Here is a 16,433-nt window from a genome sequence, read left to right on the forward strand (position 1 = left end):
GGGCCTCCCATTCTAAGTCTGAAATAAAGGCTCAGCTCTGAACTTGCCTTGACATGTCAAGACTCCTCATTTCACTCCTAAAAATGAAGTCCTTCTCTCAGCTCCTATGGCTGTTAATACTTTGGATCCCAGATAAGACCAAAGGGAGATGAGGAGCAAGAGTGGGTGGAAGGGTATGCTCTCAGGGGCCAGTTGTGACCTATGCAAGTGTTGGATGTTCAGTTCTTGTTATCTATGATGGGGCAAGTGATATTTAGGTCTGGAAATAGAGAAATATTTCAGAAATATCTAAAACTTATGCCTTGGTGAAGATTCTTCTTGGTTAGAATAATGTAGTTGACTCCTGAGTACTCATTTATATTTAAAAATACCTTTATTTCTAATATGAAATATTTTATATTTCAAGCCAAACTATGAAATATGAACAATAGGTAATATATCAAAATACAAATAAAAAGCATGCTTTTCTCTATATTTGTACATAACCTTGCACTTCTGTCTTATTCTAATTTCAGGATCCAGTGGAGATGTTGTGCTGACCCAGACTCCTCTTTCCCTGCCTGGCACCCTGGGAGAGCCAGCCTCCAACTCCTGCAGGACTAGTCAGAGCCTCTTGCATAGCAATGGAGACACCTATTTGGATCGGTTCCTGCAGAAACCAGGCCAGTCTCTACAACTCCTGATCTATCAGGTTTTCAACCAAATTTCTGAGGTTCCAGATAGATTTGGCCGGGGGGGTGGGGGGTTAGGCAAAGATTTCACATGAAAACAGGGTGGAGGCAGAAGATGTTGGAGTTTATTGCTGCTTTCAACATACACATGTCCTCCCACAGTGATACAGCCCTGAACTAAAAACTCCCTTCTGGCTATGTGAGCTGCCCTTATATATTGCTGGATTTGTGGGCACTAGAGAAGATTGTCTGGGATGCTTTGTATGTCCCTCCCCCACGGTATACTCCTATGTGCACAAAATATTATGTCGAAAAATGACCTTTACATCTTCGGCGGGGTGGGGGGGGAGATAGGAAGGCAGGGGTGGTAAGGGGAAATAAAAGAGGAGGCAATTTAAGAAATGTACTTATTACCTTGCTCATGTTATTGTAACCCCTCTGTATGGTATTTTCACAATTAAAAAAAGAGAAGAAAAGAGAGAGAACTGGAAACAGCACATGTCTTGAAGCTCACTTTGATAAGCATCATTTTATATGCTCATATGTACATAGCTATTGAATGCTTATGTTCTTCTCCTGAGAACATATGTGAATCTTTAGACTATTGTTAAATTATGTCCAGATGTAATTATTTTTCTTTTACTATCCATTGCGTTTCCTTGTAGGTTTATAGGCTTAACCTACTTTCCTAGGTGTCAGGTCTGTTTTAATTAGTACAACTTTTTCCAAGGCTATTGTTGCTAATTATAATGTTTATCCAATGTATCTTATCATTGGAGGCAAATAAGAACAATTTTCCAGGTCTTCAAATATGAAGTCAAACAAGAACCCAGGGATAGTAATTATTCCACCTGTAAGGTCAGATGGTACAAAGGAGCAAACATGGGAATTTTCCCTCAGCCAATCAGCTTTTCCTTCTTCAGCCAAACTCATGGTTTCTCTCCTTCACATTGATCAACATTCTGTGGAAAAGTAGCAAAGAACTGGGCTCTCTCAGTTAGCTCTGTCCTCTCTGCTTACTTCACACTCCTGGATTCTGTGCTTACTCATCACTTGATGGGTTGACAATGGTGTGGTGTTACTGGGAGGTGGTAAAAACACCTAGTTGGATGAAATAGATTTGTGGGACTGTCTTTAGGCCTAAATCTTGCCCTCACCTCTTCGTATGTAACTTTTGATTCATGTTTGCCATGAGTTGAGTAGCCTCTACTAGATGGTCCCACATCATGATGTTCTGCCTCTCCATAGGCCAAGGAAACTAAGGATTGAGAATGGAAATCTCTGACACAATGAGCCCAAATGAATACTGTCTTTCTTCCCTTAGGTTGTTCCTGTCAGGTACTTGGGTTCAGACACACAAATATTAGGAACTCATCTATATATACTGACTAGCAATCTGTACTTTAATCAGGTAACAAGGATCCATACAAAGTTTCAGAAACTAGGCTTTAGCACTTGCCTATTTTGGCTAAGAAGATCTTAACTTGGAAAAAAATTATTTAGATATATACAACTATTTATCAATACCATGATCTCAGGCCTCCAAATAATAGTGGTTTTAGAAACTTGAGGATATATCAAGACTAAACAATTACTAAACATTTTGCCTATAATCCCCAAAGGTCACAGAAGGAAATAAGTGGATTGAAGTTGAGGCTATATTGGCAAATTATTATCACAACTCTATCTGAATTAAATCTAGGCATTGTGCTACCATCTTATACTTACGGCTACAAGGGAGGTACAGATAGATGGAACGTGGCTTTACCTTTATCTGATAGACAAAACTAAAACAGAAAAGGCTAGGTGTATGGCTCATGGAGTGTGGGAGGTTGGGGAGCGAAGGGATGGTGGGACAACAACAAGGGAATGGTTAACAATGATCGACAAGTAATGTACTCATTGCCTTACTCATAGAACTGTAACCCCTCAGTATAGCATCTTTAAAATAAAATGAAATAAAAATAAAATAAAAAAGAATTGCTTAGCAAGCTCAAGGCTTTGGACTACAAGCCCTTTACAAATGTTTTTCTGTGTTGGACATTTTGTGGCCTGAATTTCTCTATGTACCTTGATCTCCAGATGTTACTTATGAACTCTAGAAGTGACTCTTTGGCCACTGAGGAAGATCAAACAAAATCCATGTCAGAGGCAAGCTGAGTGACTTGCTCAAGAGCAGGTGGCTCATGCCTATACATCCTAACTACTCAGACATATAGGATGTCAGCAGAAAAGTCCATGAGACTCTTACCTTCAATTATCACTGGAAAACCAGAAGTGAACATGTGGCTCAAAGTGGAGAGTGCTAGCCCTGAGTTCAAGCTCCATTAGTGACCAAAAAAAGTATGAATTGCTAATGAATATAAGTATGCCAAAAAGTTTTTGAGTGTGTTAATTCACACTATTTTCGTTATAAACCAATTGCTTCACTATAGATATTTATAAAACAATCGGAAACAGGAGAAATAAAAAAATCTACAAAATATATGAATAAATAGAATACATTTTAGTTCATTTATGGAAACATCCAAGGAATACTTAGTACTATTACCAATATTACAGAATTATATAATGTAATAGACAATAATGTATGGTAATACAAAAATGGAGCAATAAAATGTGACTTTATATGTGCAATAAAGACTTATCAAATATCATTAAGTTCACAGTTAAAAAATGAGTGGCATATATCCTTATGGGCCAGATAATTTAAAAAATGCATATAGATTTATTTATTGCTGCATACATATATATATATGTGTATGTATATCTATAAATATCAAGAGAAAGATGCATCATGTGCAGATACACACACAGACACACATAAACAAACACAAATTATGACACATTTGATGAAAGTAACTTAGCTTGCCCAGAGCCTGTCCTAAAGACAGAAATGTCAGAATGCAGAGCATGGAGACTTTTTAGGAAACCTATATATTGTTAACCTACATATTGCTAAATAATCTTATATCTACACATACCATTGTCATGAAAAGTTAAAGAAAACAGAAGTACTTTGAATGACCTTTTATGGTAGTTCTTCTGCATTGTCAAATGGGTAGGATAGCTTGCAGATTAAGAAAGTGTATTTCTGAACCTGTCTGTGAGAAACTCTCTAGATAGAATTGACTGAGAGAGGAAGATCCACCTCATAGTCCACAGTTCCTTTCAATAGGATGTGGTCTCTTGTGCAATAAAAGACCAAGGAGGAGGAAGGAGAACATTCACTCTGCTTCTTGGGTGACATGATGTGAGCTCCATTATACTCTGCCCATGTGGCAGAGTAAAATGTCTAATCTAAGACTGAAATAAAGAATTCTTCCCTTCAAATTGCTTTTATTAAGGTCTTGTCACAGCAATTAAAAGTTAAGTACACATCTTTATAACATGTTTTAACTTACTTTGACCAATGATATAAGATGGATGCTGTACTGAAAGCATTTGGATCACCATCTCTGGGTTGAGAGGGACGGCTATTATTGTAGTGGAAACTTTGGGAATTTGTTAGATAACAATATGGTGAGGTAGATTTTTTTATAGAGGGTGTATAAGTGTGGGAAACTAAGTTTCTAAGCAGAGGGTGTAGAATAATATCCCGAACTCATCGATTTAGCCTCAGGAAGATGAAATGTGGGTGTGAATAAGGCAGGAGAAGAGAGCTGCAGGCCAGGAGGTGGGTTCAGAACACTGGTACCTGGATGCCATATTCTTGGAGCAGGAAGAGAGTGGCAGCTCTTCTCTGTAGGCGGCAAGTGTGTATAGAGCAAGGTTTCCCCCTACAGGCTCCATGTACAGCTCCACTCTTTTTTCATGTTTCAAATCAAGTGTTGTATTTTATTCTTAATAAGTTTTTTTTTAATTGTGAAAATACTGTACAGAGGGGTTAAAATTACATGGGCAAGATAATGAGTACATCTCTTATCAAGCATTGTAGCATCCTTCTTTGTTTCCCCTTCCCATCCCTTCCCATCCTCTCCCCACCCCCCCACCCAATCCTCCCCGCTACCCCCCCTCACACCCCCCCGCCGCACCAAAGTTGTAAAGTTCACTCTTCGACATAACGACTTGCACATCTCATTGTTGCAATGGTTCCACCTGTGTCCCCATTTAAACGATTTGCTTTTCCCCCTCTCCTCCACAAATTATACTGACATCAAATACAGTGAAAGCAGGGGTTATACTGTGTGGGAGGGACATACAAAGCAACAAAGAAATAACCTTATAAATTTGTTAGAAACAATCTCATGAAAGAAAAAAAAACATTTGAATACATATCTTAGGGTTCATTTCCCTAACATCACCTTATCTGACCTTTTCTGCTTGACTCAGACATATACTAGATATTGCAATTAAGGGAAACCATGGGACCTATGTTTCTTTGGGCCTGGCTTACTTCATTTAATATAAGTCCATGGAATGGGAGAAGAGCTTCACTAGCCGTACAACAGACAAGGGTCTCATATCTAAAATATACCTGGAACTCAAAAAATTAAGTCCCCCAACAACAACTCTTCAAAGAAACAACTGCCCAATAAATAAGTGGGCTAAAGACTTAAAGAGAAACTTCTCTTTAAGAGGAAAGAAGGATGGCCAATAGACACATGAAGAAATGCTCAACCTCCCTAGCCATAAAAAAAATGCAAATCAAAAGGACATTGAGATACCACCTCACTCCAGTTACAATGGCTAAAATCAAGAATTCTAAAAACAACAGATGCTGGAGAGGATGTGGACAGAAGGGAACCTTACTTCATTGTTGGTGGGAGTGTAAACTTGTTCAACCACTTTGGAAAGTAGTATGGAGGTTCCTCAAAAGACTCCACATAGAGCTCCCTTATGACCCAGCTATCCCACTTTTGGGCATTTTCCCAACTGTTTACAAACAAGACCACACTAAAGCTACCAGCAGGACTATGTTTATTGCAGCACTATTTACTATAGCTAAGATATGGAACCAACCCAGATGCCCCTCAGTAGATGAATGGATTAAGAAAATATGGTATATATACACAATGGAATTCTATGCCTCTATCAGAAAGAATGACATTGCCCCATTTGTTAGGAAACAAACTGAGTTTCTAGACCCTTTGCTTTAAACTTCTCAAAGATTGTGAACAAATCCACATCCCATGATAAGTCCATTGGCTCTGAGTGCACTTGACATCTGTAACTAAGAACAGTGATGAATTCACACAGAGAGTAACAGGCTCCTTTACTTCTAATTATAATACTTTCTCGGCATACTGGCTTCAGAAAGTCAACACTAGTAACCTTTTAAGTCCTTGGGACTCAATGACCAATAGACATAAAAGAAATGCAAATCAAAACAACATTGAGATTCCCCCTCACCCCAGTTAGAGGGGTACTCACCAAAAACTCTAATAAAAACAGATGCCTGAGGGGATGTGGACAGAATGGAACCCTACTGCATTGTTGGTGGGAATGTAAACTTGTTCAACCACTCTGGAAAGTATTATGAAGGATCCTCAAAAGACTCCACATAGAGCTACCCTATAACCCTGCAGTCCCACTTTTGGGAATTTCCTCAAATGATCACAAACATTACCATACTAAAGCTACCAGCACAACTATGTTGATTGCAGCATTATTTACCACAGCTAAGATATGTAACCAACGCAGATGCCCCTCAGTAGATGAATGGGTTAAGAAAATGTGGTCTATCTACACAATGGAATTCTATGCCTCCATCAGAAGAATGACATTGCCCCATTTGTTAGGATATGGACAGTCTTGGAAAAAATATATTAAGTGAAGTAAGCCAGGCCCAAAGGAACATAGGTCCCATAGGTTCCCTTATTTGAAATAACTAGTATATGTCTGAGACAAGCAGAAATGGTCAGATAAGTTGATGTTAGGCAAAATGAACCCCAAGATAAGGACTCAAATGTTTCTTTTTTCTGTCTTGCTATTGTTTCTAACATATTTATAAAATATTTCTTTGTTCCTTTGTATGTCCCTCCTCCATGGTATAACCTCTATTTTCATTCTATTTGATGTTGATATAATTTGTGGAGGGGAAGGGAAAAAAACAAATTGTTTAAATAGGGAAACAGGTGGACACATTGCAACAATGAGATGTACAAGACATTATGTTGAAAAACGAACTTCACAACTTTGGCACAGGGTGAGGAGGGGGGAGGATTGGGATTGTAGGGGTGATGGGAAGGGATGGTAGGGTAAGCAAAGCAGGAGGTAACAATGCTTGATAAGAAATGTACTCATTATCTTGTCCATGTAATTGTAACCCCTCTGTTTGGTTTTTTTACAATTAAAAAAAAAAACAACTAGCTCAGCATGAACCGCTGGTTCTCCCCATTTGTTCTGTGTCATGCATGAATAGTGACAGATTTTCCTTTACCACTTAAGCCCTCCACATGCCCTGGCACCTATGTTTCTTTGGGCCTGGATTACTTCACTTAATATATTTTTTTCCAATTCTTTCCATTTCCTAACAAGTGGGGCAATGACATTCTTTCTGATGGAGTCATATAATTTCATTTTATATATGTACCACATTTTCTTGTTTTTTTTTGGGGGGGGGGTCCAGTCGTGGGGCCTGAACTCTGGGCCTGGGCGCTGTCCCTCAGCTGTTCAGCTCAAGGCTAGCGCTCTACCACTTGAGCCACAGCACCACTTCCAGCTTTTTTCTTTTTGCTTATGTGGTGGTGAGGATTGAACCCAGGGCCTCATGCATGCAAGGCAAGTGCTCTACCACTGAGCCACCTTCCCAGCCCCCGTGTACCACATTTTCTTGATTCATTCATCTATTCAGGGCATTAGGATTGGTTCCATATCCTAACTATGGTAAATAATGCTGTAATAGACATGGTTTTTCTGATAGCTTTGGTATGACCTTGTTTGTGATTGTTTGGGTAAATTCTCAAAAGTGGGATTGCTGAGTCACATGGTAGCTCTATGTGGAGTCTTTTGAGGAACTCCCATACTACTTTCCAAAGTGGTTGAACAAGTTTACACTCCTACCAACAATGGGCTTCCCTTCTGTCCACATCCCCTCCAGCATTGTTGTTACTAGATTTCTTGATTATAGCTATTCTAACTGGGATGAGGTGGAATCTCAATATTCTCTTCAATGATATTGAAAGCAAAAATTCACTATCACACTCTTTTTATGAAGCCAGCATAACCCTCATCCAAAACCCGAAGGGATTCATCAACAAAAGAGAACTATAGACCCTTTCTTTGATGAATATGGTCGCAAATCTTCTCAACAAAATATTGGCAAATTGACTTCAACAACTTATCAAAAAAATCATACACCATGATCAACAGGATTCATTTCAGGGATGGAAAGCTGGTTCAATATATGCAAATCAATTAATAAAATTCAACAAGAGCAAGGATAAGTACCACACGATTATCTCAATAGATACAGAGAAAGTATTTGACAAAATCCAACACCCCTTTATGATGAAAGCTCTGGAAAAATTAGGAATCTATGGAACATACCTCAATACAATAAAGGCTGTATATGACAAACATACAGCCAGCATTATACTAAATGGCAAAAAGTTAAAGCCATTTCCTTTAAATTCGGGAATGAGACAAGCATGTCCACTCTCTCCACTCCTCTTGAACCTAGTATTAGACTGCCTAGGTCATGGGCCTCAAGCAAGAAAGCTTAGGGGTCGTGCCCAGGTCCTGCAGCTGAGCCCAGCTCCTGAGGATTTGCATTTGCTCCAGCACAGCCAACTTCCTGGACCCTTCTCCATGGTCTGTTCACACCCTGTGCATCAGTCAGTCCCAGTCAGCACACAGTACGAGTGAGCACCCCTGTTCAGCCCAGGGGTTGCTTCTGCTCTGACTCAAAGATAAAGAAGGACAATACTAGGAATTTATAGAGCCCAGGGTTAACAGTGATGCCTCACTCTTCATGGAAACTCCCACAACATAATTAATTCTGTAGATATTTGGTGTCTGTATTCAATATCAGGTGCTAGATGTGACATCCCCATTTCCCAGTGTCCATCCTCACTGTATGCATCTGTAGGGGACAGTTTCTATCACTTGAAGATCCAATCAGTGATTAGTGATGATTCACAGTGGCAACACCAGGAACAAGGCGATGCTCCCAAACTCTTGATTTATTGGTCACCCAATTTACACTCTGGGGTGACATCCAGATTCAGTGGCAATGGATGGGGAAGAGAGTCTACTTTCATTATCAGCAACCTGCAGTCTGAAGATATTGCAACTTACTACTGTCAACTGAATAATAAATAGTTCAACTCCCACACCAAATATAAACCTCCTGGATTGGGGGGGGTGGAGAAGGGAGAAAATGTGAGAGTCTGGACTGACCCAGCTACTCCTTCTGGTGCCTCTGCCTGCAGACAGTGCATCTCAGCCATAGCCAGGCTCTGAAGGTCACTGGGGGATTTGGTAGAGGGGCTCACTGACAACCCTCTCAATATTGTCTATCTGTCTTCCATCAGCCTCAGGAGCACCAACCAGATAATGCTTCTGGTGTCTTATAAAAACACAGATCTGTAGTTTTGAGCCTCTGAAATATGGCATCCAGGTGGATATAATCTGCAGTTTGTCACACAAGAGGCCTTTGCCCGCCTTGTGCTCCCTTTTCACTGCTGCACCCACCTGCTAATTTGCATACTGCTCCCTAAGGAGGACTTTCCCTTTTGAGTCTGAGATGAAGGCTCAGTTTGCCCTTGTCTTGTCCTATCAGGACTCTTAAAAGAGAATTCTTTTAGTAAGCTCCTGGGCTGCTAATGCTCTGGCTCACTGATAAGGACAGAGGGAGATGAACAATGAAATCATGTAAATTTCAAGGAAATGGAAAGAACTAGATCGTCATATTGAGTGACATAGGTCAGGATGCAAAAGCAAAATACTGTTTGGTCTTACTCACTTGTGGAACCCAGACTTAAATGATGGTAGCGATGATGGTGGTGATGGTAATGATGGCATTGATAATAATAATAAAACATGAATGCCAAAATGGAAAATATCTGAAGGGAAACAGGTAAAGGTGAAAGAAAGGGACAAAAGCACACAAAGTGTAGAAGATGCATTGGTACATAAATAAATAGATATACATATATATATATACTCACATGTGCATTTGAGTTATGAAGTTCCTTTACACAGTATGAAAAATGGTGGGAGTGGAAGAGGAAGAGTATAGCAATAGAAAGGAGGTGGTGAGTTTTTCAAAATAAGCTGCATTCAGGCAGGGATTCTCATCACAAACTAACCTTGTGTTGTTAATATATGACAATTACAATTTATCCAACAATAAAATAAGTGAAATTCCATGATTTTACATATAAAACTCCTGGGAATCTGCACAACTATTAACAAAGAATGGTAAAACTCCTAATGAAAATCTTGTCCACTGCTATGTCACAAAAAGGCCACTAGATGGCAAACAAATCTCACAAAGAAAAACCTGAAACCTAACCTTGTCAATAGGAGCTTGAAGCCAGGGAGCTCATCTCAGGCTTTCATGGCACACATGGCATGTAGGACCATGTTTACAGAGGGGATTGTGTCTCCCCATATCCACCTTGTAAACTGTAATCAAACCTGAGAAGGATGACACACAGTTTCTTGTAGTGAAGTCATTAAGGGCAGGTCAGAAAGGTGAGGGAAGGAGGGTGGACCCTGCAGATATGCAGCCCTGAAGGGAACATGTGCACACACCCTGTCCAGCTGTGGGAGGTGAGAGGGGGCTGCAGTGTCAGTACTGTCCCCAGCAGTTCCCAAGAGTCCTCTGCAGTGATCAGGCCACTGATTGTCCTTAAAGGCACAGATGGTGTCCTGAGCTTCATGATGTCAGACTAAAAATATAACTGCTCATTGTCCTAGCATTCTTTTTCAGTGTCAGAATTTCAAATGCTGCATTAGACAATTATAATTATATTAATTAATGCTTTAGTTTTATAGGTAATTTACTACATATGAACAATAGACATATAAATTCTACATTCATTTGTGAAGTACTACTCTCTATTCTGAGAAGGATAGACATTTTCTTTGGACCCAGGCCTCACTCAGGTCCATGGCCCAGACCATTAACACCTTTCTTTCCTGTATGCTCTTTCTTCTTCCAGGAAGATCCTCAGAAATGTTTTCTTATGTCTTCCTTGGTCTTCATCTCTTTCCTTGGTTTTCAGCCTCATCTCTCAGCCCGGTGGCTACATTCCTCACACCTCAGGGCAGTGTAAGCCTACCAGCAGCTCTGATATGAGCCTGGTATTCCAAGTCTTCCATGTATTTCAGTACCTGAAGTCTGCGCAGATTTCAAATTCACAAGTCCCATGCCACATGGCCACACATTCTGAAGGCAGCCCTGGAGTGTGGATCTGGAGAATGTAATGTGTTATTCCCAGAGCCTGGCTGATTTTAACCACACTCAAATAGGTATATTTTGGGTCAGTCTTCCTCATCCTATTATTATGGCTTCTTGAATTTACCAGATGGCCTTCACAACTATCGCAGCCAGCTGCCTTCTCCTGGTTTTCTTTAGTACCAGCTTTGTCCTGCAGTGTATGTAAGAGACACCAGATCCTCCCAGCAAGGGCAGTAGGAGTTATTCTTGGAACCATGTGATAAGATTAGAAGTGATATTTCAGATCAGTGAAGGAGGTGGGCATATCTTTTAGGGTAGCTTATAAATCATCATCAAAATTAGGGGGAAAGAGCAATGTAGAAGAATTATGTGAGCATGTGGTGCAGAGAACATTAATATTTTAAAAGGTGTAGGTCATGAAATCAAGACTCAGATGGAGTTCTGGTAGTAAATGGTACTGAAGAAAACACTGATTGGGTAATGAGTTACTCCTGGTCCATTGGTTTTGAAAGAGCAGTGTTATCTTTACACATTATCTTCTCCGACTGCCAGTGATAAATACCATGTGATCACCCTGTTCATCTACCTCTGGTATGATTGTGTAGATTGTCAAATCTACACAATGGGATGAAGTATGTCCACATGCTAATCTCTATGTGGGGACCTTCTTCACTACACTTTGCCTTCACTGTGAATCCCCAGGTTAAAGCTGTTCTTTGGTAACTGGGTGGCTCCAGTTTCTCAACTCCACCCTTGACCTCATTTCAATTTGTCATTTCTGTACCTATATGAATCACATCTCCTAAATACAACTTGTGAAAACTGCTTTATTGGTGGTCATGCATATAATACTAGCTACAGAGGAGCCTGAGATCTGACGATTAGAGTTGGAAGTCACCTTGGACATAAAGACAATGAGTCTCTGTCACCAGTTAAACACCAAAAGGTTGGAAGTGAAGCTGTGACTCATTTGACACACTACTACCCTTGAGCACAAAAGCTCAGGGACTAAGCCAAGCACTATGCCTAGTACACAAAAAAACTGCTTGACTTAGGACCTAAAAGACATGTAACTTGAAGGACTATGCAGCGTAAGGAGCAAAATGAAGTTAAAGTAGAGTTGAGTCCTTGGTCTACAGAACAACTCAGCTTCTGAGAAAGAAGAGTTTCCATTAACAGATGAAACAAATGTCCTCTAAAAGTTCAGAATATCTGGCACATACATGCATAATACCCACAAAGCTAGATATGATTCCAGGTGTTTTCCTAAAACTAAAGAAGAAATACCTGAGGTGAACTGTTCTAGAGGGAGATGATAGGGAAGAACATTCAGAAGGGAAGTAAGCCAGTCATGTATATGAGTTCACAGGACACCAATGAATGCACCAACGGATTGTCCATATACCTCTGATCAAGACACTGTATTGCACATATTTCAGTGCTACCTTCCATTAAAAACTTTGAAAACTGTTCATTTCTTTCTTTCTATCAATGCATCTATCTGTCTTTCTACCTACAGATGTATTATCACTTTTATAACACATGTCTGTGTACTAATGTTTATTATTAAACCATATAACAAGGTTCAGGCAAACAATTAAGAATTCTGTATCACAAACTCCACTGATACCAGAGTTAGGGACATTCTAAAATTACTTTCCCTTGGAAATGTTTGTTTTTGAGTGACTGATTTAACTGAAGAAAATCATACTAAGTCATGGATAAGTTGAAAATGTTAAAAATTCTATTTGGGGTTGGGAATTGAGCTCAGTGGAAGAGTGCTTACCTGGAAAGTTCAAGGCCCTCAGTTCAGTCCTCAGCTCTGGGGAAAAAAATCTATTCTTATCACAGGCCAACAGAATCATAATGTTTTCTTGTCTCTAGAAACACATTATCTACAAGCACATTGGACATCTGGGTTCTCCAGGTCTGTGCTTTGTCACTGAGATCTGCCAGCTGAAGCTCTGAGTTGCATTGCCCAAGCCATGTTGATTTGCATGTGCCCAGAGCACAGCCCACTACACTGGGAACTTCTTCATAGGCTGCTCACACTCTGTGCAGGAGAAGTTCCAGTCAGCACACACCACGGACATGAAAGCCCTTGCTCAGCTCCTGGGGCTCCTGCTGCTCTGGATTGCAGGTAAGGAAAGATGATACTGGGGATTATTCACCGAGTGTTCAGTGGAGCTACTTGGCTGTTCATGGAAGTACTTGGACAGCAGAATGAATTAAACTGCTAATGGCTTTTATGTTTCCAATGTTAGGTGCCAGATGTGACATCCAGTTGACCCAGCCACCATCCCTGTCATCACCTCTGGGAGACAGAGTCAAGATTACTTGCCAAGCCAGTCAGGGCATTAGCAATTATTTACATTGGTACCAGCAGAGAGCAGGGAAACCTCCAAAGCTTCTGATCAGTTATGCAACTACTTTGCAATCTGGGTTTCCACCAAGGTTCAGTGGCAGTGGATCTGGGACAGAGTTCACTCTCGCCATCAGCAACCTGCAGCCTGAAGATGCGGCAACATATTTCTGTCTACAGAGTGATAGTTATCCTCCCACAGTGACACAAGTCATCATCACCAAAACCTCCCAGAGAAGCAGAAGTGAGAGGCTGGGCTGCCCCAGCTTCTCTTCTACCTGCACAACTGCCTCTACTCTACACAACTTCTCAGACAGACACAAACTTTAAAGTTACTGGAAAGTATTGGGACAGAGGTCATGGAGGCATTTGCACACCCTAACTCTCTGTCCTCCTGCTCATCCCAAGCAGCACACACCTTACAACGACTCTTCTGACTTTAAAAATCAGTTATCTATACTCATGTTTCACTTACATTGTGCTAACAATTTGCAGTCACAAAAAGAATGAGCCATTTTAGTTATATCAAACCAGGTTTTAAAAGCAAGGCAATACAGCTTTAGAAAAGATTTTGTTTTTAGATTATAAAAAAATCATCTTTAAGTATTGAAACATGAAGCAATTTTTTTTATTAAAGTGGAAAATTTCTAGTTCATTGAGTGACACATCCATTAGTTATTATATCTATATCTATATATACACATATATATGTGTTATGTGTGTATAAATGCATATATAGATGTATATATATAAACCCAGTAGCAATACATAAAATAGCAAGTTTACCCAATCCCTGTTACAGCCATGGTCTCATTTGTAACGTATTTTATTCAGCTGCTAAGGGCTCTGAGGATACAGAGCAGAGCATAACTTCTGAGACCCCACTCAGCTGAGCCTACAGCCCACAAAGCTCTCCCCTTGCAGGCTTTTGTTGGTTGCTCTACTCAAGAAGCAGTTTTTTTGTTTTGTGTTGTTTTTGGTTGGTTCTGGGGCTTGAACTCTGGTCCTGGGTGCTGTCCCTCAGCTCTTCAGCTCAAGGCGAGCACTCTACCACTTGAGCTACAATGCCACTTCCAGTTTTTAACTCAGTTTTAGATATAGAAAATTCTAGATGAAATAGTCTCATCTGCTTCTACTCAGGTGAGGCCTGTTCTGTCTGTCAACGAATATGCTGTATTAATGTGAAGAGAACAAGTAGTATCTAGGCACTGGTGGCACATGCCTGTAATCTTAGTTACTCAGGAAGCTGAGATCTGAGGATCGAGGTTCCAAACCAGCCTGGGCAGGAAAGACCTTAAGAGTCTTACCTCCAACAAACCACATGAAAACTGGAAGTGGCACTGTAGTTCAAGTGCTAGAGAATATTCCCTGAGCTGAAGAGATAAGGGAGAGTGCCCCAGCCCAGAGTTCAAGCCCCACGACCAAAAAAAAATAAAAATAAAAATAAAAACAAGCTGCAGTTAGAAGAGTCCAAATATATGGTTTATAACAAGCAACTTCTGTGAAAACTGACTCACTCCATGAGAGGAGATATAGCCCTTCTGAGAACAGGATCTCCAATGATCTAATCACTTCCTATAAGGAGGCCCTTCAGATGACCATGTGGGGTCTTCTGGAGCATCAGCACCAACTTCCTTCTCCGTGTGTTCCTTCTTACTATGTGATATTCTGCCGCATGACAGAGCAGAATCCTTGGAGACAAGAAGTAGGGACTGAACTCTCTGTAACAAATAAGCAGAAACTGGTTAATTTAGATTGGGAATGGAGACATTAAAAGATTTTTTGTTAATTTAAGAAAACCAGAATTATATACCTACATTTGTCTTTACATAGTTTAAAAAAGGGTTCAAAAACATAACAGTATGGAAGTGGAATATATCTTGATCACTTTCTCCCTTTACTCTCTAGAGGGAAGATTTAAGAAATTCTGTGAGCAATTTGTTGTGCAAATACAGTGTGGAAGATTAACAGGACATGTAATGGATTATAATACTCATTACATTGAATATATAGTCACACTTTGAAGTAAAACTTTATAACATTTTTCTTTTATCCTTTTAAATTTTATTCTGTTGTAAAGGTACTGTACAGAAGGGTTACAGTTACATAAGTAGGGCAATGAGAACATTTCTTGTCAAATAGTATTACCCATTCCTTCATCTCCTACTATCCCTCCACCCCCACCCACCCCGAAGTTATAGAGTTCATTTCCAACATAGTGTCCTGTGAGTATCACTGTTGCATTGGTCACCCTTTGTCCTTGTTTCACTATTTTGTTATCCTCCTTCTCTTCTCAAGTCATATAAATGTGTATAAAAGATGCATGGTACCAGAATATAAACAGTGACTACAGGGGATAAGCCAAAGGGAAATTTAAAAAGATATAATAAAAAGAAGGAACTTGGTACAGTATAGAGACCACAACAAAGACAATAACAAAAAAGACATCTTGTTTCTATATCTTGGAGTTCATTTGGATTAGCATCATTCTATATGGTAGTATGTACATAGCTATTGATCTATTGTGATTGTCTGCAAGGACTATACTAGACATATATTAATTATTACAAATGAAGGAAACTATGGAGCCTATGTTTCTTTGGGTCTGCTTACTTCACTTACTATGGTTTATTCTAAGTCTTTACATTTTCTTGCAAAGGACTTTCTAGGGCTCCTTTACCCAGGTGAAAACTTTCTAAATAAAGATCCAGAAACACAATGAATCAAAGAATGGACGGATAAATGGTATCATATTAAGCTGCAGAGCTTCTGCATGGCAAATGCCATAGCAATCAAGATAAATAGAAAGCTCGCAGACTGGGAGAAGATATTCAAAAGCTGTACAACAGACAAGGCCTCATATCAAAAATATACCTAAAGCTCAATAAACACCCCTCCAAAATATCCTCAAAGAAATAACCAGCCCATTAATCATTGGGCTAAAGAATTAAAAGTCTATTCTGGAGAGCAAATAAGAATGTCCAATAGACACCTGAAGAAATGTTCAACATCTCTGGTCATAAGAGAGATGCAATTCACAACCACATTG

The 16,433-nt window shown here is 39.8% G+C and overlaps 1 gene segment (V, D, J or C); it reads left to right on the forward strand.

Annotated features, from left to right (window-relative positions):
- Positions 1 to 42: 42 nt before the first annotated feature.
- LOC138833352 (immunoglobulin kappa variable 1-9-like) lies at positions 43 to 15,824 on the forward strand. The segment is given in 4 exon segments: positions 43 to 173; positions 516 to 691; positions 12,907 to 13,162; positions 13,287 to 15,824. Coding segments are annotated over 2 exon segments (477 nt in total).
- Positions 15,825 to 16,433: the final 609 nt, after the last annotated feature.

The sequence above is a fragment of the Dipodomys merriami genome, unplaced genomic scaffold (genome assembly GCF_024711535.1).
Source record: "Dipodomys merriami isolate MVZ:Mamm:240054 unplaced genomic scaffold, mDipMer1.0.p SCAF_204, whole genome shotgun sequence".
Lineage (NCBI taxonomy): Eukaryota > Metazoa > Chordata > Mammalia > Rodentia > Heteromyidae > Dipodomys > Dipodomys merriami.